Source organism: Syngnathus typhle, linkage group LG4 (assembly GCF_033458585.1).
Source record: "Syngnathus typhle isolate RoL2023-S1 ecotype Sweden linkage group LG4, RoL_Styp_1.0, whole genome shotgun sequence".
NCBI classification, from domain to species: domain Eukaryota; kingdom Metazoa; phylum Chordata; class Actinopteri; order Syngnathiformes; family Syngnathidae; genus Syngnathus; species Syngnathus typhle.
This window is the reverse complement of record NC_083741.1, coordinates 6,351,394-6,375,419: the sequence shown is the minus strand read 5'-3', so window position 1 is coordinate 6,375,419 and position 24,026 is coordinate 6,351,394. Positions and strand designations below refer to the sequence as shown.

The 24,026-nt window shown below is 44.9% G+C and overlaps 1 protein-coding gene across 8 annotated transcripts in view; it reads left to right on the top strand.

The window, feature by feature from the left end:
• LOC133153221 (xylosyl- and glucuronyltransferase LARGE2s) overlaps positions 1 to 24,026 on the top strand; it is an 81,350-nt gene that overhangs the window by 43,765 nt on the left and 13,559 nt on the right. For 6 of the 8 annotated variants that reach the window (XM_061277369.1, XM_061277368.1, XM_061277367.1 and 3 more), the window contains 5 exons: positions 7,275 to 7,446; positions 13,454 to 13,558; positions 13,727 to 13,839; positions 13,949 to 14,074; positions 14,788 to 14,943. In XM_061277369.1, coding sequence (XP_061133353.1) covers positions 7,275 to 7,446; positions 13,454 to 13,558; positions 13,727 to 13,839; positions 13,949 to 14,074; positions 14,788 to 14,943 — 672 coding nt within the window. The remainder of the gene's footprint in view (positions 1 to 7,274; positions 7,447 to 13,453; positions 13,559 to 13,726; positions 13,840 to 13,948; positions 14,075 to 14,787; positions 14,944 to 24,026) is intronic. The other 2 variants (XM_061277370.1, XM_061277371.1) reach the window with 2 other exon arrangements.

Below are 24,026 nucleotides of genomic sequence, written 5' to 3'. Positions count from 1 at the left end.
GGCCCCCCCAAGGCTGCGTGCTCAGTCCGCTGCTCTTCACCCTCCAGACGCATGACTGCACTGCAACCTACAGCGACCGCCGCATAGTGAAGTTTGCTGACGACACGACTCTGGTGGGTCTCTTCACCAAGGGAGACGAGACTCAATACAGGCTGGAGGTTGACCTTCTGACCACGTGGTGTAGGGACAACAACCTCCTGCTGAACGTTGACAAGACCAAGGAGATTGTTGTTGACTTCCGGAAGGGTCCCACCCAACACCTGCCGCTGACCATCGACGGTGCTGTGGTGGAGAGAGTGAGCAGCGCCAGGTTCCTGGGGGTGCACATCAGTGAGGATCTCTCCTGGTCCACCAAAACCGCATCACTGGCGATGAAAGCCCAGCGCCGCCTGTACTTCCTGCGGAAACTCAGGCGAGCGAGCGCTTCTCCGGCCGTCATGACTACATTTTACCGCGGCACCATTGAGAGTGTCCTCTCCAGCTGTATTGCTGTTTGGGGTGGCGGATGCACTGACTACAACTTGAAGGCCCTGCAGCGCATAGTGAACACGGCTGGCAAGATTATTGGTGCTTCACTCGCCTCCTTGAAGGACATTTACACCTCCCATCTCACCCGCAAGGCGACCACGATTGTGAGTGATGTGAGTCACCCCGCTCACTCTTTGTTTGATCTTCTGCCCTCTGGGAAGAGGTACAGGAGCCTGCGCTCCCGCACCACCAGACTCTCCAACAGCTTCATACTCCAGGCTGTTAGGATCCTGAACTTGCTCTCCTCCTTTCTGCGTAGCGTCCTGTACTTTGCGCTATGCTTACTGTCCGCTGTATGCACACTGGCTCAGTTTTGCTCCTCTTATTTATTGGGTTATTTGTTTATTATTTATTCGTCACTCATATTATTTATTTATTATTTATTATTTATTGTTTGTGCCTTCTTGTTTTTATTTTGTGTCATCTACTTGTATGTTTATCGTGTACTATGTACTATCGTCACCGTGGGATAGACGAAACGGAATTTCAGTTTCTTTGCGTGTCTTGACATATGAAGGGATTGACAATAAAGCTGACTGAGTTTTTACTTTGATAGACATACAAGTAAACGACACTAAATAAAAACAAGAAGGCACAAATAATAAATAATAAGAGTGATGAATAAATAATAATAAATAACACAATAAATAAGAGGAGCAAAACGGAGCAAGTGTGGATACAGCAGACAGTAAGCATAGCGCAAAAGTACAGGACGCTACGCAGAAAGGGGGAGAGAGTACAGGATCCTAACAGCCTGGAGTATGAAGCTGTTGGTTGGTTGGTTCAGCGAAATACAAATACAATTGGCTGATGCTTGAATATGGTAACGGACAAAGATGATGCGCTGGTCAAAGGTGAGTTGTTGTTTTTTTTGTCTAAATGCTGTTTTCCTGCTTTGGTATTGATGGCAATGAGGTGCTGTGAAGTTGTGAGGACTCATAGTTAAGTTTGTGTGTTTAGTTGTTATATTTTCTGGGTGACACTGAGGCGGAGATGGTTGTTCTCAAACTACTGGGTGAAATGAATGATGTTGTGGTAGTCCAGGACAGAATTGACATGTGTGAGGAGAGCAAAGATGGCTGTGTTGTCAGAGTATTTGAAATATAGGTTCTGGTGAGAGGGGCATTGGTGTGGAGCTCCAGTGTTGGTGGTTAGTGCTAATGCTTCTAGCAGTACATTTGCTGCCCACTGCTGAGGGAATTTGACGACTACTAATATTTGACAGCTCAGCTACAAATGTACAGTTAATCTATGGTGTTGATGCTGCTTGTTGTTTGCTCTGTCATTTTTTTGTCAGGTTAAATGGTGTTTTATCATACTGGGTGAATATACAAATTCACAGACAAACAAAATCCTATAAAATGATCAAACGTGTCAAGTACGTAAATACAATATTTGAAATACCCAAATAAATTACTTACCGTTTTTTTCCGTGTATAGTGCGCCCCCATGTATAGTACGCACCCCTAAAAATGGCATGCTGATGCTGGAAAAAAGCTTGTACCCATGTATAATACGCACCCAATTTTTATGAATTTTTAAAAAAAATTATTATTTTTTTTTAATTTTTTTTTTAAGTCCCAATGATCGTCACACACGCAGGGAGGCAATGGGTCCCATTTTTATAGTCTTTGGTATGGTCTTAACTAGGCTGGATGTAATTTTTTTTGTTGGCGTTGATTTCTCCGACTGCCCGCAAACGCACCACCGCGCTCCGTGCGCATGGAGCGTGTTTGAAGTGAACAGCAGAGAAGAAAGGAACAAGGCAAAGTGTTGTGAAATAAAATATTACCTGTAATACGGATTTAGGTAGAGAACTGAACTCTCGCTCTTTATATAGCTGACGTGTCTTGCTCATCCGTTCTGCGCATCTGTAATGGCGGCCTCCGTATGATATCCGGTTTGCGTGTGTGCGAGAGCGAGAGAGAGCGAGAGAGAGAGCGCGCGAGAGAACGCTCAACCGTAGCGCGCCGCCGACCGCCCAACTGCACCGGGCTGGTCGATTATTGTGACAGACCCGTCGCTGAAATTTAGAAGATATTTTTAAAGTCCTGATGTACTTTCTAAAATTTAAGTGGACCTCAGTGCGCACTGCGCAGGGAGCTTAATTTGGTGCGGTCGCGCAACCGCAGCGCGCCGGGCGCTCACTGTCGCATTGCTTAAAGAGCGCCTTTGTGTTTTAGGATGAACAGCAGAGACCAAAGGAACAAGGCAAAGTGTTGTGAAATAAAATATTACCTGTAATACGCATTTTGTTATTTGCTGATTGAAACTGCTAATTAAACTGTGAATTGAAACTAATAGGAAGAAAACAACTCTCGCTCTTTATATAGCTGACGTGTCTTGCGCATCCGTTCTGTGCATTTTGTCAGGAATGAGGTGAGCCAGGGCGACCAAATGCAGCTTGAACCAGGATTTATTGAAGGAAAAGGGAGTTGGAAGGGAGTCAGGTGGGGAAACGAAGACACAAACGGGATAGAGACTCACGGCCAGCAAACAGACAGAAGTCTTCTTGGACACTTGGATACATGGACACTTGGACAAGGATAAAACTCTGACCGTGAGCCTCCAGACAGACCGTGGAAAACCAAACGACAGAAACACTGGGCGGACAGGGACGGATCACAACAGTAGACACCGACCGGGAGAAATACACGGGCAGGGCTTAAATACACAGGGTAACAAGAGGAACCAGGTGACAGACATTACGGTAACGAAAGGGGTGTGGCCGAGGGAAGTGCAGGCAGCACGTGCTCTGGCACGGTTGTGACAGTACCCCCCCCACAAGGGACGGCCCCCGACGTCCCAAAATCCAATCCCTCACGACGGCACGCGGGGGGGCGGGTGGGCAGAGAGCCGCACTCGGGCGGCGACTAGGGGGACAGAACTGCACTCAGCGGAGGTCAGGGGCCCAGGGCCACACTCGCGGCACACACTGGGGGCCTGACGCGCAATCGGCAGGAACTTGGGGAACAGAACTGCACTCAGCGGAGGTCAGGGGCCCAGGGCCACACTCGCGGCACACACTGGGGCCTGACGCGCAATCGGCAGCAACTTTGGGGAACATGAACCGCACTCGGGCGGCGACCTGGGGGACATGAACCGCACTCGGGCGGCGACCTGGGGAACCGATGGCGGCCACGGGTCCGATGGCGTCGCAGATGGGGCTTGGCTTGGCTTGGCTTGGCTTGGCGTGGCGTGGCTCGGCTCGGCTCGGCTCGGCTCGGCTCGGCTGTGGCTCGGCTCGGCTGTGGCTCGGCTCGGCTGTGGCTCGGCTCGGCTCGGCTGTGGCTTGGCTCGGCTGTGGCTTGGCTCGGCTGTGGCTTGGCTCGGCTGTGGCTTGGCTCGGCTGTGGCTTGGGCTGTGGCTTGGGCTGTGGCTTGGGCTGTGGCTTGGGCTGTGGCTTGGGCTGTGGCTTGGGCTGTGGCTTGGGCTGTGGCTTGGGCTTAGCTTTGGTTTCTTGGGCTTGGCTTGGCTTTGGTTCCTTGGGCTTGGCTTGGCTTGGGCTTGGCTTGGCTTTGGTTTCTTGGCTTTGGCTTGGCTTGGACAACGGAAGCTGGTGGTGGAGGGGGGTCCAAGCGCTGGTCGCTGTGTTGGTCGGTGTCTTCTGTCAGGAATGAGGTGAGCCAGGGCGACCAAATGCAGCTTGAACCAGGATTTATTGAAGGGAAAGGGAGTTGGAAGGGAGTCAGGTGGGGAAACGAAGACACAAACGGGATAGAGACTCACGGCCACCAAACAGACAGAAGTCTTCTTGGACACTTGGATACATGGACACTTGGACAAGGATAAAACTCTGACCGTGAGCCTCCAGACAGACCGTGGAAAACCAAACGACAGAAACACTGGGCGGACAGGGACGGATCACAACAGTAGACACCGACCGGGAGAAATACACGGGCAGGGCTTAAATACACAGGGTAACAAGAGGAACCAGGTGACAGACATTACGGTAACGAAAGGGGTGTGGCCGAGGGAAGTGCAGGCAGCACGTGCTCTGGCACGGTTGTGACACATTTTATTTCACAACACTTTGCCTTTCTTCTCTGCTGTTCACTTCAAACACGCTCCATGCGACCGCAATGCTCTCGTATCAGACGCTTGCTCGATCACCTGCTCGTTTGCTGTCCCGTGCGCGCACGAAGCGCGGTGGTGCGTTTACGGGCAGTCGGAGAAATCAACGCCAACAAAAAAAATTACATCCAGCCTAGTTAAGACCATACCAAAGACTATAAAAATGGGACCCATTGCCTCCCTGCGTGTGTGACGATCATTGGGACTTAAAAAAAAAAAAAAAAAAATTAATTGTTTTTTTTTTTTTGTACCCATGTATAATGCGCACCCCAGATTTTAGGACAATAAATTAGTTAAATTTTGCGCACTATACACGGAGAAAAACGGTAATTTGTATTCTTGAGCTGTTTTATTCTGCTCGATTATTAATTCAAATTTATTCCCAGAAAGACAACCTACTTTGGAACACATTTCAAAGGGATTAGACAAAAACGAAAAACATTTGTCCTCCAAGGCTTTTATGATACTGGGTGAATACACAAATTCATAGAAATACATATCAGATTATGAAGTTATAAAAACATTTGTCATTACCACATATCGAATCAAATATGTCTAGTTATGTCTACTTTATTGTTAAAATGTTTCTTTTATTGATTTAATATGTTAATATACTGGTCTGCTTATGTACTTCATTCAATGAGGTGTGAGCATATCTGTTTTTGTAGCCAGGCAGGATTTTTTGTTATTTTACCCCATTTCTTCAACAACAGGGAGAAACACATGAGCAAGGTTTAAATACGTGAGGTAACAAGAGGGAGCAGGTGACAGTCATTACGGTGTGAGGGGTGTGGCTGAGGAAGTTCCCGGCTGAGCGAGCGTCCTGTGGCACGGACGTGACACGACATTAAAATGTTCAATAATGTCGAGTCAGCATAGGTCAATTGGTCATGTTTGCGCCCCACTTTTCTGGCATGTCCAATCGCACAGTCGTCGAGTTGAAACATGACTCAAATGTGGATATTACATATAATGTGCACATCCAATTTCTATGTACTTACGGCAATTTAAATAAAATGAAACAAGGCTTTTATGCATTTCTGGAATCATGAGAGTGTTTGATTTACTTTCTGTGCCTTGGGAATAAGTTTGTTTGTTTTAATTTTAATATTCCCATTTCCCACTAAGTAAAAGTTGTGAATTTGAAAAATAAATCTATTTCCTGAGCTTCATAAAGTACCGTTTCTTTCCATGTATAATGCGCCCCCATGTCTAATACGCACCCTAAAAATGGCATGTCGATGCTGGAAAAAAGCCTGTACCCATGTCTAATACGCACCCAAATTTTGACTCCTACTTAAGTCCGTAAACGTAAAATTATTTCAGAAAAAAGATCATCTTTGGGAACAACCGGATGTTATTCTGCCGGTCAGGATCACTGCGCACGCGCTAGCAAACTCGCTAGCAAAGAAATGTTTCGGATTTGTGTAGGGTACATTGTGACAGCAAACGAGCAGGTGATCGAGCAAGCGTCTGATACAAGAGCCTTGTGTTCGTATGGAGCGTGTTTGAAGTGAACAGCAGAGAAGAAAGGAACAAGGCAAAGTGTTGTGAAATAAAATATTACCTGTAATACGCATTTAGGTAGAGAACTGAACTCTCGCACTTTATATAGCTGACGTGTCTTGCACATCTGTTCTGCACATCTGTAATGGCGGCCTCCGTATGGTATCCGGTTTGCGATGGAGATTAAAAAACAAACAATATTTGACAATAACACACCATCAAGGATTGCATCATCGCATCAAACGATGTGTCGTCAATTATGAATTTTACTGACTAAGTGTGTTGGGCAGGATGGCTGAATGCGATGCGCGATTGACAACAAACAAGAAGAAAGGTGATTTCAAGTTTTATTTCGAGGGAGATTTTCTTAAAAAAAAAAAAAAAATGTACCCATGTATAATGCGCACCCCAGATTTTAGGACTATAAATTAGTTAAATTTTGCGCATTATACATGGAAAAAAACGGTAATTAATATCCTTGAGGATTATTATCCAAGTTATTATCTAATATAACATTTCCAGCATGTCCTCTTGAGGTGTCTTCATTTTAGGGCTTTTAACACTTCGAAAAGTTGTACGACAGAATATTCCTTGCGAGCTGGTTTAAGCTCATAAATGCACAGTGATGCACCATCTACTACATTATGTTGCATGCTAAAATTCTAGCTGCCCAAGTGTAATTGCAAGAAAGCTGCTAAAGTATTGTTGTATTTAATACCTTATGTTTATGAGACAAAATATCCTAGATTTATTTATTTTTCTAATTGGTCACTGAAAATATTTGTACACAATAAAAGACAGTTTTCTGCTACAAAAAAATACAAATCTGTTGTTAACAAATTGGGTTTTCATTAATGTGAGATGTATTAACTAAAAATATTCTTTACCTAAACCCACAATTACTCATTCAACATTCCTGTTATATTGTTATTATTTATTATTATTTTATTATATAAGGCAGTTCTTTTGTTCGGACAAGTGAAACACACACGAGAAATATGGTATATTATATACCATGAATACGATCAGTACCAGTTCTGACAGAACCATCTGTCGGGCTACCACCCAAAAAAGGCTTGAATATGAAGCATACACAGTAGTCAAACAGTCTTTATTTTAGATATCAAATATGCTCAATTTTACAATATTTTACTCTTTTGTTTCAGTCGGAAGTATCATGGATACCAAACACTCATTACTCAGGTATTAACGGCTTGATGAAGCTGACTCTAACCAAAGCCCTGCCATATGATCTGTCAAAGGTCATTGTCTTGGATACAGACATCACATTCGCCACTGATATTGCTGAGCTCTGGGGTATTTTCAGGAAGTTCACAGGTAAGCCATTTTGCATTTTTATACAAAAATACAAATAAACAAAACCTTCCCTCAAACACAAGGTCAAGATGAAATGCTGGTCTTTTGTGAACTCACAAATACAGCGAGAATTCACCCTGCACTTAAGGTTAAAACTTGCTTTACGAAACGATATTTTGAAGACTAATATAACGTCTTCCAAGGAACATCGGAGAGTTATGCGTGCATCTATCCATTTTCTATACCGCTTGTCCCCACAGGGGTCGCGAGCATACTGGAGCCTATCATAGCAGTCTTCAGGCAGTAGGCGGGGGACACCCTGAACCTGTTGCCAGCCAATCACAGGGCACACAAAGACGAACACCCATCCGCACTCACACTTAGGGGCAATTTGGAGTGCTCAATCGGCCTACCAAGCCTGTGTTTGGGATGTGGGAGGAAACCGAAGTGCCCGGAGGAAATCCACGCGGGCAGTGGGAGAACATGCAAAATCTACACAGGGAGGGCCAAAATCAAATCCTCCTAACTGTGAGGTGGACGTGCTAACCAGTGCTCCACCGTGCCGCCTGATGCAAGTGTTAGTAAGCTCACTTTTATTTAAATCAAAAAGTACTCTATGGCCCAAACTGATGTCAAAACAAGTCACACAAATGAAAGGCACTTCTTTTGCTTGCTGGCTCATCTCTTTCTTTCTTTCTTTCTTTCTTTCTTTCTTTCTTTCTTTCTTTCTTTCTTTCTTTCTTTCTTTCTTTCTTTCTTTCTTTCTTTCTTTCTTTCTTTCTTTCTTTCTTTCTCTCTCTCTCTCACTCTCCCTCTGTCGCCGTCTCATCTCGTTTGTCTTCAAGTAATTCCTGCTTCCTTGGTTCCTTGCCGCTCTTCTGTTTTCATGCAAGAAGGGAAAAGATTGACAAAGGAGGGAGGCAGGAGGAGGTAGATTGTTTTGGAGTAATGAGATGATAAGACATGTCTGTCACTCCTCGATGTTGTCATGTGAGATGTCTACTAAAGATTACGGCAATCTTTGACGTGTCACAAATGAAAGGTCTGCGTGTCAGTGAGAAGGTCGGCCCATCCGGTCCTCCGGTCCATCCGGTCCTCCGCCATCCACTATTTTTTGCGAGTCGATCATTTTAATCCGAGTAATTTGATCTGGTATGGCGCCGTGAGTGGCTGCCTCCCAGCAGTGTCCTCTCTTTTCCTCTTTATTTCCTTCTTTTCTCCTTTTTCTTTTTGTCTTTTTGTCCGTTCGGCGATGCTGGTGCCTTCTACCGCACCTCGGTATCTCTTCGGATCGGATATTTTATTTTATTTTTTTTCCTGGGACCGGGATCATCGGTTGGGCCGGCGTAACTCTACGACGGCTTCCTGCTTATCCGGCCAGTGATGACCGGGTCCCTCGCCTTGCAGCCGCAACCCCTGTGGGGAGTCCGCTTCCTCGTGCTCGTCGGGACCAATGGCTTTCGCCATGCTAGCCCCGTGGTGACCATCTGCACGTGCCCCGGCTGGGTGCCCAGGACGCTGCTCACACGTTTGCCTGCTTTGTGATGTTTTCACCGATTCACGACCACGGTCCATTGGGCGCCGTTGAACTGGACTGCCCTTACACCTGTCGATGGACCCCGTGGAGGCTATTTTGTGTGTTTTGGGGTGTTCTCTTGTATTGGGGGTGCTGGTTGGGTGCTGTTACTTTTTTTTCCTTTGTCTTTTTAGCTTTGATTTGCTTTGATGGCTTTTATCTTGAGCACTTTCTGACTTTCTTTGTGGCGCCGTTATGTGGCAGCCTTATGAGAGTTATTGAGTTGCGCTCATGCCATCTGTGTGTCTTTTGTATTATTAAGATTAAGATGGCGGCGCCCCAGTCGGCTGCGGCTGCTGCGGCTCTCGACGTTCCTTTCCGTTGTTGAGAGCCGTATGCGACGAAATTTTGTTTTGTGTGCACCGAGTGCTTACAAAATGACAATAAAGTCTGTCTAAGTCTAAGTCTACGATCACTATTCTAATGGGACGTCAAACGCTGCGTGTTTGCTTCTCTTCCGGGGGGTGGTTTGCTAATGGGACGTCAAACGCTGCGTGTTCGCTTCTCTTCCCTTGCTAATGGGACGTCAAACGCTGCGTGTCCGCTTCTCTTCGGGGGGGGGGGGGGGGGCGGTGCTAATGGGACGTCAAACGCTTTGTGTGGCGGGCTCCATCTAGTCTTGAAACGGAGAAGTGCAACAGAGTTGAGCTCAAGCTTCTTGGGCGGGCCATATTCAATTATGTTTTCAGAATTTGCTGCGGGCCAATAAAAACTGGACCACGGCCGCAGTTGGCCCGCGGGCCGTAGTTTGGACACCCCTGGTGTAGAGGCCTGACAGAGTGCAATCCACTTCTCCAGGTTGAGATCTGGACACACAGCTAACAACTGCCGTGAAGAAAACACTAACAGTGCTAAAAATGTGTAAAAAAAAAAAAAAAAAAAAAAAAAAAAAAAAGAAAGAAAATGCCCCCTTCACATTTCTGACTGCCCCCTCTTACTGTATATGCATTCCTAGAACCGGCCCTGGTCCACACCCAATTTGCACAATACATATTTGGAATGACTCATAAATGCTTCTCCGTTGCATTGAATGTGACAAACTAAAAAACAAATTATTTTCTTAATGTCATCAAGTGCTTCTGAGAAATAGCAACCAAATTGCTGCAAACCTTACAAACAAGTGTGGTTCAGTATTGTAACCATAAGCCAGTGTAGTCAAATCCTTTGGTATCAAGTACTGCCCAAATAGAATAAACACTCAGTAGAATACTATGTATATTCGACCAAAAATAATCAAGAAATTACACAAACAAGGATTATAACTATTTAATTTAATAAATCCTGCATCGTTTACGGTCCACCTGGTATACGCCAATTTTCGGAGAGCTAGAGATTTCTACACAACTTCTGCGTCGCATTCCATGTTTTTAGGAGTAAGGAGGTAGGAACGTCGTAATTAAATGTTTGAGACGAGACTAGTGGCCTGTGAGCGTGTACTCTGCTTCAGCGTCTGGTAGGCGCAAATGTGTTCTTGTGCTTCCACCTAATGACCAAAGTGAATACTTTTTATATAGCCCAGACCGGGGGCTTGGCATCAGAAATACAGCAAGCAAAATAAATAAAAACACTGTGATTAGTGGTCATCCTATATTCAACGGTACTACACCTAGATATTTTTGTTAAAATTTTTGAAGGCCACTATAATAACCATTATAAGATCTTTGTGAATAAATAGGACTATAAATGTAGAAAGTCAAAATATTTCTAATTAAAAATCTAAATTATAATTTTTGAGCATTGTTGTTGCATAGAAGTCTATGGCATACTGCTCAACATTATGCTATTATTAGGGGTGTAAATCGCGGGTTTTGTCACGATACGACATCATATCGATACAAAGAACTACGATACGATATTTGCCGATATCTTAAAGCCTGCTGCGATTCATTCACGATATATCACGATATAGTGCTCTACGATCGATTTTTTTTAAAATAAAAAATATAGAACAATATCCTGATTTATAACAATTCATACGCAAAATCAACAAGGTACTGCAAACTCTTTATTTAGGAAATTACAAGAGTATTGTAATATACAAAGGGCTTATTTTAACACTGAACTCTGATGTCGTGTTTTTTCTTTAAATGTGCGGCCAGATTTGTGGTCCCTGAATATTTGACCACCGCATGGCAGGATTTACAAACTGCACGTGTCTTGTCCGTTCTTCTTCTTCTTCTTTCGTGTAACGTCAAATGTCAAATGTCCAACTCTGTGTCGCGTAGCCATGCCCGCATCTCTAGTCCTAGGTTGAAGAGGCTGGCTTCCGAGGGTGGAGCATATAAGGGGCAGATGTTGATTATATGGTTGGCGGTCTGCTCAGGGTCACCACACTCACATGCCGCACTGTCCGCCAAGCCCCACGTCTTCATTGATGACCCAAAGCGACCGACCCCAGTCCGTAGGCGGTTCAGCATGGTCCATTGCCGGCGTGGTAGGTCGGCTCCTCCGATGGCGCCATCTCCTGGGTCCCAAATGTAGCGGTGGACTCGGGAGGGTCCGGCAGACTCCCACTCCTGCTTCCAAGCTGCTGCCAACCATGCATCTCTGGAGATGTCCTCAGAGGTGGAGTTGAGCATCTCTTGTGCTGCCTTGTTGTAGGGGTGTCGGGACTTGAGTCTGCTTGGAGGTGCTGGTGTTATTGTGGTGTTGTGCAAGATGTGCCAGTCATATTTTTGTGCCTTCCTGGCCAGGGCGAGGGTGGCAGCCTCCCGTCGGAGGCCGGCCGGTGCTATTCCAGCGAGGACCGGCAAGAGGGACACAGGAGTAGGTTTCAAGCATCCAGTTATTATCCGGAGGGAGGTATTAATAGCCACGTCGACCTTTCTCGCATGCGGGCTTCTGCTCCAGACTGGGCTGCAGTATTCCGCTGCAGAGAAGACCAGGGCTTGGGTGGATATTCGCAGCGTCTTAGCGGAGGCTCCCCAGGTTGTTCCAGCGAGGCGGCGGATCAGCGCGGCTCTGGATGTCACCTTGGCCTTGACTTCTTCCAGGTGTTGTTTGAAGGATAATGTCCGATCCAGTCGTACTCCAACGTACTTCGGGGCTTGCTGGACCTCCAGGCATTTGTTGTCTACGCGCACCTCAAGTTCTCTCCTGGCTTCTCTGGTGCTAAGATGGTATGCCGCTGCGACTGTCTTTCATATCAAGGGACTAAGTGAACGTTCTGGATGCAGCAGCTGTTATGTAAAGTTGCCAGGGTCACTACTAGTGGCTCTGCTCACTGGGCTTAACTTAAAACAAATGACATGTCTGTTGTGACATCTACGTATTTATATAATAATATTTAGCCTTGTTAAGTAAATATTTTCTAAATACATTTTGGCAAACATTTTCTGGTATTATGAGCTGGGTCATTTTTACACCAGTGGACTGATTCACACAGACACCACCTGAAGGTCTATGTAATAGTAAATGTAATCGCATGCGGGCTTCTGCTCCAGACTGGGCTGCAGTATTCCGCTGCAGAGAAGACCAGGGCTTGTCCGTTGAGCCATCTTTTCTTTGGAATCCAAAGTGCTTCCAAACGAATGACTTGAAGCCTAAAGGGGAGCAAATTTCCTCGTCTTTTTGGACACTAGCCATAGCACCGGCCCAGGAGCCGCGTACTAGTTGTCGACTCCCCTTTCACGTGCCTGCTCTGCTCACATCACAACAACGCCGCGCGCACTGCTCCCGGAAAGAGGAAGCAAGCAACAATGAACTGGATTTCAAAATAAAGTCGCGTCTAATGTCCGAGGTCAAACACGGCGATATAAATCGATGTTTACGTTTAGCATCGATGCCAATAAATCGTAGAGCATTATATCGATTAATCGATGTGTATCGATGAATCGTTACACCCCTAGCTATTATTCATGTGAGATGCATAAGACTAATCAGAGAATGCGAAAAACGAAACCTGAAACTTGGTGTGTGTGTGTGTGTGCGTGCGTGCGTGCGTGCCTGTGTGTGCGTGTGCATGTGCCTATGCGCGTGCGTGTGCACATGACCACGTACGTGTTTCTAAAGCCACCAGTGGTGACAAAACACATCTTACAGGGGTGACAGTGATACTGTTGAGCAATAAAGTTTTGTTATTTTATTTTCTTGTCACCAACCAATTCACCAATACATCTGTTGTTTCAAAACACTAGAATGCGCGTGATTCACACACACTGTTCAGCAGGGGTACAGCTACCTCACAATTCAATATTACGATACAACAAGGCAGACAGACAGACAGACAGGCAGGCAGGCAGGCAGGCAGGCAGGCAGGCAGACAGACAGACAGACAGATACTTACAAGTTAATAAAATAATCAACTACTTTACATCTACACCAGTGTTTTTATTGAGTTGTTAAATTTAAAAAACTGATGAGCAACCAAGAAAATATAACAGTATAACAGTTAATCTGCCTCTCTGTCTGTAGCATGTTTGGTTGATTATATCTTGTTTTATGGATTCTCAGACAAACAGGTCATTGGTCTTGTGGAGAACCAGAGTGATTGGTACCTTGGAAATCTGTGGAAAAATCATAGACCGTGGCCTGCACTTGGCCGAGGCTTCAACACAGGTAGGATTCTGACACAAGATAGCAGTTTGCTACTATCAATATCAGGTTGGATGTTGCACCTACAGTGCTGAACACATACAGATGTTGATTATAAACAATTTGTTATCCAGCCATCCCTAAAATTATGGCTTTAAAGTTATATTCTTTTTGATTTTAATACAAAATTAGGTGTAATTCTCCTATACCTGGAGCGATTGCGACAAATTGGATGGCCGCAGATGTGGCGTCTGACAGCAGAGAGAGAGTTAATGAGTATGCTCAGTACATCTCTGGCTGATCAGGTGAGAAAGGCTTCTGTAGTTCAAAAATGTATTCTTTAGTCCGATTTTAGAAGCTAATCACATGTAAACAAAAAATACCTATAATATTTAGACAGTCTTGTGCTTTTAGGATATCTTCAATGCATTCATAAAGCAGAACCCAGCCTTGGTCTACCAGTTGCCCTGCTTCTGGAATGTTCAGCTGTCTGATCACACACGCTCCGAACTGTGCTACACTGAGGTTTCTGACCTCAAGGTATGCTCACACAAAATTATAACGATCCGTGTGTAAGTAAAGCATTGTCACTGCTTGATAATGTGAACCATGGTAGCTGCTCACGACTGACATATCCGTAGAGCTCAGTATCTGCCTGTGCCCCGGTCAAATTTAATAAAATCCTGTTCGACAATCGGCCTATCTTGCACCAGGGAACTGAGGAGGTGTAAAATTAAATAGATTTATTTTTTCACAATTGTCACTTGACCTACTGTTTTCTACAAACAGGTCTACCGAATTGGCAAATGTGCAGTGAGCCTTGTGCTTGACATTAAATTAGGATCTGCTAGTATTTTCATCTCGCTGCAAATGTGTCTGAAAAAAATAGAGCCCAATGTGTCTAAAAATAATGACACAAAAAATATTATATATATATAAAATATTTATATATATATTAATATATATCACAATATAGATACCACAATATATTTTATGATTTATAACAGTCATTTAGGGGTGCATCTAAAGATTATTTCAATTAATTAGTTTTACTGGCTAAGCTTGTGAATGTCGTTACAGTACATACAGTACATCATTTAACATTTCCTTTCCAAAAGGCAGATATTCTCTGAAACCCTCCTGTGATGTTTTGGGTCATTGCATGTAATTTTCTTCCAGACACTGTTTTCAAATACGTGTCAGTTTGACCTATTTAGTACCTAAGGACCAATAGGATGAATCTGTGCTTGTAGGTACTCCACTGGAACTCTCCAAAGAAGCTTCGTGTGAAGAATAAGCATGTGGAGTTTTTCAGGAACCTTTACCTGACCTTCCTGGAGTATGATGGGAACTTGTTGCGGCGGGAGCTATTTGGCTGCTCGAGTCAAGCTAGTCCAGAGAGCATTCAGGTTAAATAAACACACTTAGTATGTACATGTACACACACACAGTGCCATTTTAGCGAGTAGGGTACATGCTTCAGTAAATGTCCTAAATGTTTTGGGACATATTTCAGTAAAGAAAAATGTCTACCTGTAAATAGTTTCACGTTAATTTCACATTATATTCCATGGGGGAGAGAGGTCTCTGTGACAGACCAGGCAGAGCAATTAAGTGCAGCATGAGACTTTGTTTTTTGAAGAGAGGGAAACGGGGAGTGAGAGGCTGGAGCGCTGGTCGAGCAGGTGCAGCAGCAGCAAGGCTAGCTGACGACTGGTGCCGGAACACAGCTGGTGGCTTGCGGAGTGAGAGCAAGCGGGCAGGCAGACGAGCTGATAGGCAAGCAGGCGTCGAGCGACGCTGAGCCAGACAAGGACAAGGCGAGTTCGTGGTTGGGTACAGGTAGGAGGTCAGACCAGACATAGTTCGGAGCAGAACGATCAGACAGGCAAGCAGGATGTAAGGCAGAGACGTGATCAGGGATAGGCAGTGGGCCAGGCCGGGGAGCGTGCAAGAATGAGCGTGCAAGAATGGTCGGGCAAACAGACGGGCAAGGTCGGCAACGGGAGTCTGTCGGAGAAAAACAGGCAAACAGGCAGCATCATGAAGAGACTGACAACACGCAGCGTGAGAGCTGTGCTTAAGTAGTGGAGATAATGACCGAGAGCAGGTGTCGGGGATGAGCAATGAAAGCTGATTAGTACGTGGGTGTGTCTGTGAACGATGTGCGTAGAGCAGGGGTGTCAAACTCGTTTTGGTTACAGCATAATCTGATCTCAAGTGGGCCAGACCAGTACAACTCATTGCAAAATTACATAGAACTAATCATAAGTCCACAATTTTCTTCAAATAAATTTCCATTTTACTAAATATATTATGAACAAGCTAAGAGATTTAAGGAAAAGTATGTGCAATTTCAACGACACAGTCATTTCGATCTCTTTGTGTGTCTTGGCACGTGAAGAAATTGACAATAAAGCAGACTTTGACTTTTTTTACTTTAACATTAATTTAAGTGTATTATGCATATAAACTTATCACAATAAATGTACCGTATTTTCCGGACTATAAGTCGCTCCGAAGTACAAGTCGCACCAGCCATAAAATGCATAATAGTCGCACAAAAGTCGGAGTACAAGTCGCATTTTTGGGGGGACTTTATTTGACAAAATACAACACCAAGAACAGACATGAAGAGGCAACAACAGGCTAAACGATACGGTATGCTAACATTACATAAATACAAATGAGGAACTGAGAACGTGCCTGCCGTAACATTAACAGTTATTCAAATAACTATAACAGAAATAACACGTTTATCAAACCATCCGTGTAACTCCAAATCATTAAATCCATTGAAATCTTCGTCCTCTGTGTAAACAAGGCCGCTACTGACTCCGGAAGTGCATGCAGGGCTGACGTCGGACTCATTGTCAGTTCAAGATTCAAGATTTAAGAGTTTTTTATTCGCCATGTTTGAGCATGCCAAACAAGGAATTTGACTAATGTCCGAGGTCAAAAACGGGCGATATAGATCGATGTTTACGTTTAGCATCAATGCCAACAAATCGTAGCGCATTACCGTTTTTTTCCATGTATAATGCGACAAATTGAACTGATTTATTGTCCTAAAATCTGGGGTGCGCATTATACATGGTAAAAAGAAATATATATATATTTTTTTATCCGGATGTGATACGGAGGCCGCCATTACAGATGCGCTTTCTTCTCTGCTGTTCACTTCAAACACGCTCCATACGAACACAATGCACTCGTATCAGACGCTTGCTCGATCACCTGCTCGTTTGCTGTCACAATGTACCCTACACAAATCCGAAACATTTCTTTGCTATTGAGTTTGCTAGCGCATGTGCAGTGATACTGACCGGCAGAATAACATCCGGTTGTTCCCAAAGATGATCTTTTTTCTGAACTAATTTTACGTTTACGGACTTAAGTAGGAGGAGAAATTTTGGTGCGTATTATACATGGGTACAGGCTTTTTTCCAGCATTGACATGCCGTTTTTAGGGTGCGTATTATACATGGGGGCGCATTATACATGGAAAAAATGGTATATCGATTAATCGATGTGTATCGATGAATCGTTACACCCCTAATAAATAACAATTTCATCAAACCATCCGTGTCATTCCAAATCATTAAATCCATCAAAATCTTCATCCTCTGTGTAAACAACGCCGCCTCTGACTCCGGAAGTACATGCAGCGCTGACGTCAGACTCATCGTCAGTTGCGGCTCCAGTTATTCAACAGGCATATATAACAATATATAAACTATATATCAAATTACTGTAACATAAATAACAATTTCATCGAACCATCCGTGTCACTCCAAATCATTAAATCCATCAAAATCTTCGTCCTCTGTGTAAACAACGCCGCTGCTGACTCGGGAAAAACATGTGGCGCTGATGTCAGACTCATCGTCAATTGCGGTTCCAGTTATTCCACAGGCCTATATAACTATATATAAACTATATATCAAATAACTATAACATAAATAACTTTTTACAATTCACGATTGACACCCCGGCGTAGAGGCAGGGCGCTGACAAGGGTACTGGAGGAGCGGGCACGTCACAGTTTCCTAACTTTTTCATGTTTAAACATATGATCAATGTAATAGTGCACTTACTGAGTTTTAAGAAATACTATCTAACACGGAATAAGATTAGAAAAAGGAATGTTATAAATCCAAAATTGTTGACTTCACATATGATCAAAAGAAAATGAATAAATAAAAATGTGAGGAAGTTCAAACATAAGTGATCTCATGCACAACTAACAGTTTCAAATAGAGCTGTGCGATACCTATGATTTTGGTATCGATCGATACCAAGTAATTACTGGTGCCAATATCGCCAATATTGATACGGTACAAAGTATCCGAGATTATGAGTATGCAAGCACTGCTCGCCACTGGCAGAGTTTGTGATCATTAAGTGCCGTCCTTTTTACCTGCCAAGGGAATTTACCCGCGATTCTGCTGGTCGCGGTTTACATCCCGCCTTCCAACATCGAAGGCGCCAGGATCGCGGCCCTTAGTGAACTGTACCAGGCTGTCAGTGAACAACAGACAGCGCACCCTGACGGTTTCACCATCTTCGCTGGGGATTTTAATCATGCTAATCTGAAGTCTGTTTTTCCATGGCTTCACCAGCATGTTAATTTTCCTACGCGTGGCGACAGCTTCCTGGACATGGTCTACTCTTCGCATAAAGGAGCTTTCAAAGCCGCCCCCCTCCCCCATCTTGGCCTTTCTGACCATATCACTGTTATGCTTTTGCCCGCATACAGACAAATGGTGAGAGCATCCAGACCGGTTCGAAAGCGGATACGGGTGTGGCCTGAGGGTGCCTCTGATGCGCTTCGTGACTGCTTTGGCTCTATTGACTGGGACATGTTTAGGAGGGCTGCCACTTGCGACGATCGGACAGACATTGAGGAGTATACTGACTCTGTTTCCTCCTACATCAGGAAGTGCATTGATGATGTGACTCACTTAAAGTCCATCGTCACTCGGGCTAACCGGAAGCCATGGCTGACGGGGGCTGTCTTCAGGCTGCTGAGGGCCAGGGACAAAGCCTTTAGAGCGGGGGATGAGGCTGGCTTGAGGACTGCGAGGGCCGACCTGTCCCGGGGGCATCAAGGAAGCAAAGAGGGCGTTCTCTTGCAAAATTACCGCCCACTTCAAGGACAGCAGGGACGCACGGAGCCTTTGGCAGGGCATTCAGACCATCACGGACTACAAGCCCGCACCGCAGAGCTCTGAAGGGGACGTCCGTCTGCTCAATGACCTTAACCGCTTCTTTGCTCGCTTCGACGCTCAGAACAGCACTTGCCCGCTGAAGGCCACTCCCCCTTCACACGAGCTCCCCCTGTGCCTCTCCGTCGACAGCGTGAGGAGGGCGCTTGCAGCTATCAACATCCGTAAGGCGGCGGGCCCTGACAATATCCCGGGTCGAGCGCTGAAGGACTGCGCTGGTGAGCTGACGGATGTCTTCACAGACATCTTTAACACTTCCCTGCAGCAGGCCATCGTCCCGTCGTGTTTCAAAGCTGCCACCATCGTATCTGTGCCGAAGAAACCTGCTCCGTCCTGCTTCAATGACTACCGCCCCGTGGCACTTACGCCCATCATCATGAAGTGCTTTGAGCGGCTTGTCATGGAGCACATCCGTTCCGTTCTCCCCCCCCACCATTGACCCCTTCCAGTTTGCGTACCAAGCCAAGCGGTCCTCTGAGGATGCCGTCTGCTCTGCCCTCCACTCGGCCCTCACCCACCTGGAGAGGAGGGACTCGTATGTGAGATTGCTGTTTTTGGACTTCAGTTCTGCCTTCAACACCATTGTGCCACAACGTCTCATCAGCAAACTTGGCACGCTGGGCCTCAGTACCTGCCTCTGCAACTGGCTACTGGACTTCCTCTGTCAGAGGCCACAGGTGGTACGTGTGGGCGACAAAATCTCCGCCAGCATCACGCTGAGCACGGGGGCCCCACAAGGCTGCGTGCTCAGTCCGCTGCTCTTCACCCTCCTGACGCATGACTGCGCTGCAACCTACAGCGACAACCGCATAGTGAAGTTTGCTGACGACACGACTCTGGTGGGTCTCATCACCAAGGGAGACGAGACTCAGTACAGGCTGGAGGTTGACCTTCTGACCACGTGGTGCAGGGACAACAACCTCCTGCTGAACGTCGACAAGACCAAGGAGATTGTTGTTGACTTCCGGAAGGGTTACACCCAACACCTGCCGCTGACCATCGACGGTGCTGTGGTGGAGAGAGTGGGGAGCGCCAGGTTCCTGGGGGTGCACATCAGTGAGGATCTTTCCTGGTCCACCAACACCGCATCACTGGCAAAGAAGGCCTAGCGCCGCCTGTACTTCCTGCGGAAACTCAGGCGAGCGAGCGCTCCTCCGGCCGTCATGACTACGTTTTACCGTGGCACCATTGAGAGCGTCCTCTCCTGCTGTATTTCTGTTTGGTGTGGCAGCTGCACGGACTACAACTTGAAGGCCCTGCAGCGCATAGTGAACACGGCTGGTAAGATCATTTGTGCTTCACTCCCCTCCTTGAAAGACATTTACATCTCCCATCTCACCCGCAAGGCGACCGCGATTGTGAGTGATGTGAGTCACCCCGCTCACTCTTTGTTCGATCTTCTGCCCTCTGGGAAGAGGTACAGGAGCCTGCGCTCCCGCACCACCAGACTCAACAACAGCTTCATACTCCAGGCTGTTAGGATCCTGAACTCGCTTCCCCGTTCTGCGTAGCGTCCTGTACTTTTGCGCTATGCTTGCTGGCTCCGTTTTGCTCCTCTTATTTATTGTGTTATCTGTTTATTTATTATTTATTCATCACTCTTACTATTTATTGTTTGAATTTTTGCCTTCTTGTTTTTATATTGTGTCGCGTACTTGTATGTCTATCGTGTAATATGTCTCGTCACCGTGGGATAGAGAAAACGTAATTTCGGTCTCTTTGTGTGTTGTGACATGTGGAGAGATTGACAATAAAGCTGACTTTGACTTTTTCTACCTCCTGACGGAGACCCTCTTCTCCACCACTCGTGAATAGACCTTACCGGGTAGGCTGAGGAGTGTGTTTCCTCTGTAGTTGTTATTTTGAAATCCAGTTCATTGTTGCTTGCTTCCTCTTTTCGGGAACAGTGCGAGGTGTTGTTGTGTTGTGAGCAGAGCAGGCACGTGAAAGGGGAGTCGACAACTAGTACGCGGCTCCTGGGCTGGTGCTATGGCTAGTGTCCAAAAAGACGAGGAAATTTGCTCCCCTTTAGGCTTCAAGTCATTCGTTTGGAAGCACTTTGGATTCCAAAGAAAAGATGGCTCAACGGACAAGACACGTGCAGTTTGTAAATCCTGCCATGCGGTGATCAAATATTCAGGGAGCACAAATCTCGCCGCACATTTAAAGAAAAAACACGACATCAAAGTTCAGTAATAAAATAAGCACTTTGTATACTACAATACTCTTGTAATTTCCTAAATAAAGAGTTTGCAGTACATTGTTGATTTTGCGTATGAATTGTTGTAAATCAGGATATTGTTCTATATTTTTTATTTAAAAAAAAAATATATATCGATCGTTGAGCACTATATCGTGATATATCGTGAATGAATCGCAGCAGGCTTTAAGATATCGGCAAATATCGTATCGTAGTTCTTTGTATCGATACGATATCGTATCGTGACAAAACCCGCGATTTACACCACTACTATCAACCAATCAAGTGGCACTGACCCTGATGTCCACGCTTATGTTGGAGAGGCATGTCGGCCAGGACAGCCCCACAACATCCAGAGCCTTTAGGAACTCCGGGTGAATCTCATTCACCCCTGGGGCCACCGAGGACCTTTGGAACCACCTTAGTGATTTCAACCCCAGAAAGTCCACTCGAGAGTCTCCAGGCTCTGCTGGCTCAATTAAAGGTGTGTCAGTGGAATTGAGAAGGTCCTCTAAGTATTCTCCCCACCAACCAACGACGTCCCGAGTCGAGGTCAGCAGCATTCCGTCTCCACTAGTACACAAAGTGTTAACGGTGCACTGCTTCTCCATTCTGAGACTTTGGATGGTGGACCAGAGAAGCCGTCCGAAAGTTGTTTTCCATTGCCCCACTTTTTGGTATAAAAGAAATCTGGATTATTGTGATCCACCAAGATAAATGGATTATAGCAACAAAATGTAATTTAAATAAAATTTTGAATAATATTTAAAGTACACCTGCTATCCATTTATGTACTGTACTGATATTTGATTCAAACGATTTGCAAATCATGCAGTTGAAAATATAGACTACCGTTTTTTTCCATGTATAATGCGCCCCCATGTATAATACACACCCTAAAAATGGCATGTCGATGGTGGAAAAAAGCCTGTACCCATGTATAATACGCACCCACATTTTGACTCCTACTTAAGTCCGTAAACGTAAAATTACCGTTTTTTTCCGTGTATAGTGCGCAAAATTTAACGAATTTATTGTCCTAAAATCTGGGGTGCGCATTATACATGGGTACAAAAAAATTTTTAATTTTCTTTTTTTTAAATTTTTTTTTTTTTTTTTTTTTTAGAAAACAAAACCAACAACAGGACTGACCGACAAAGTCGTGGAACAAAAAGACAGGGTGACATTACCAAAGACAGGAACAGAAAGCAAACAGACATCATGACAGTAACACATGCAATGATCCGACGGTGAGCGAGGGGCAGACAGGACTTAAATACAAAACACGTTACATCGATTGAGGTGACACAGGAAGAGAGGGGCGACGCGACGCGAACAGAAACTATGGCAACACATAGCAAAACTGGGGACGAGACATTACAAATCTCCCCCGAAATAAAACTTGTAATCACCTTTCTTCTTGTTTGTTGTCAATCGCGCATCGCATTCAGCCATCCTGTCCCAACACACTTAGTCAAAAAAATCCATAATTGACGACACATCGTTTGATGCGATGGTGCAATCCTTGATGGTGTGTCATTGTCAAATATTGTTTGTTTTTAATCTCCATCGCGGACCGGACGTCATACGGAGGCAGTATGACTGCGCATGCGCACTATGGATCCGATGCGCAGAACGGATGCGCAAGACACGTCAGCTATATAAAGAGCGAGAGTTGTTTTCTTCCTATTAGTTTCAATTCACAGTTTCAATCAGCAAATAACAAAATGCGTATTATAGGTAATGTTTTATTTCACAACACTTTGCCTTGTTCCTTTCGTCTCTGCTGTTCACTTCAAACACGCTCCATACGACCGCAATGCTCTCGTATCAGACGCTTGCTCGATCACCTGCTCGTTTGCTGTCACAATGTACCCTACACAAATCCGAAACATTTGTTGCGGCTCCGAGTCACGACGAGGGGCAAGTTTTGGTTTCCAAGGGTGTTTTTATTCCTCTTCAACGTCTCTCCCATACAGAGCCGCCTTTTTCACGTCCGCACGCCTCTTTCCCGTGCGCGCACGGAGCGCGGTGGTGCGTTTACTGGCAGTCGGAGAAATCAACGCCAACAAAAAAAATTACATCCAGCCTAGTTAAGACCATACCAAAGACTATAAAAATGGGACCCATTGCCTCCCTGCGTGTGTGACGATCATTGGGACTTAAAAAAAAAAAAAAAAATCATAAAAAAAAAATTGGGTGCGTATTATACATGGGTACAGGCTTTTTCCCAGCATCAGCATGCCATTTTTAGGGTGGGTATTATACATGGGGGCGCACTATACACGGAAAAAAACGGTACTTCAGAAAAAGATCATCTTTGGGAACTCAACCGGATGTTATTCTGCCAGTCAGTATCACTGCGCATGCGCTAGCAAACTCAATAGCGAAGAAATGTTTCGGATTTGTGTAGGGTGCATTGTGACAGCAAACGAGCAGGTGATCGAGCAAGCGTCTGATACGAGAGCATTGTGTTCGTATGGAGCGTGTTTGAAGTGAACAGCAGAGAAGAAAGCGCATCTGTAATGGCGGCCTCCGTATGATATCCGGATAAAAAAAATAAAAATGTACCCATGTATAATGCGCACCCCAGATTTTAGGACAATAAATGAGTTCAATTTTGCGCATTATACATGGAAAAAAGCGGTATATGGAATTTGACTATTAAAGTAAAAAATAAAACAATCCTCTCAATAGTTGTAAAAAAAATCCAACCAAGTATCAATTAACTTTAATTGGAAACTTAATATTTACAAACATGAAAATAAATCAGTTCAGAAATAATTTCTGACAATGGACTCCTGAGAATCCTGAGAGAGCAAGGGCAGATATTTCGGACAAATATTTGACGATGTCTATCGAGTTGTCCAGGAAGTACTTTTAACTCTGCATAAACACAAATGAAAAAAAATATCTGTCTTGTGAAACAGGAATGTATTGGTATCTGCTTGAAGTAAAAATATTGGGCATCCCTCTCTGAAATCTTGGTGTACTGGTAGATTTGTATCTGACTCTCAGCAGTCATAATCTATCACTAAAATAACCTTCTACCATCTGAAAAACA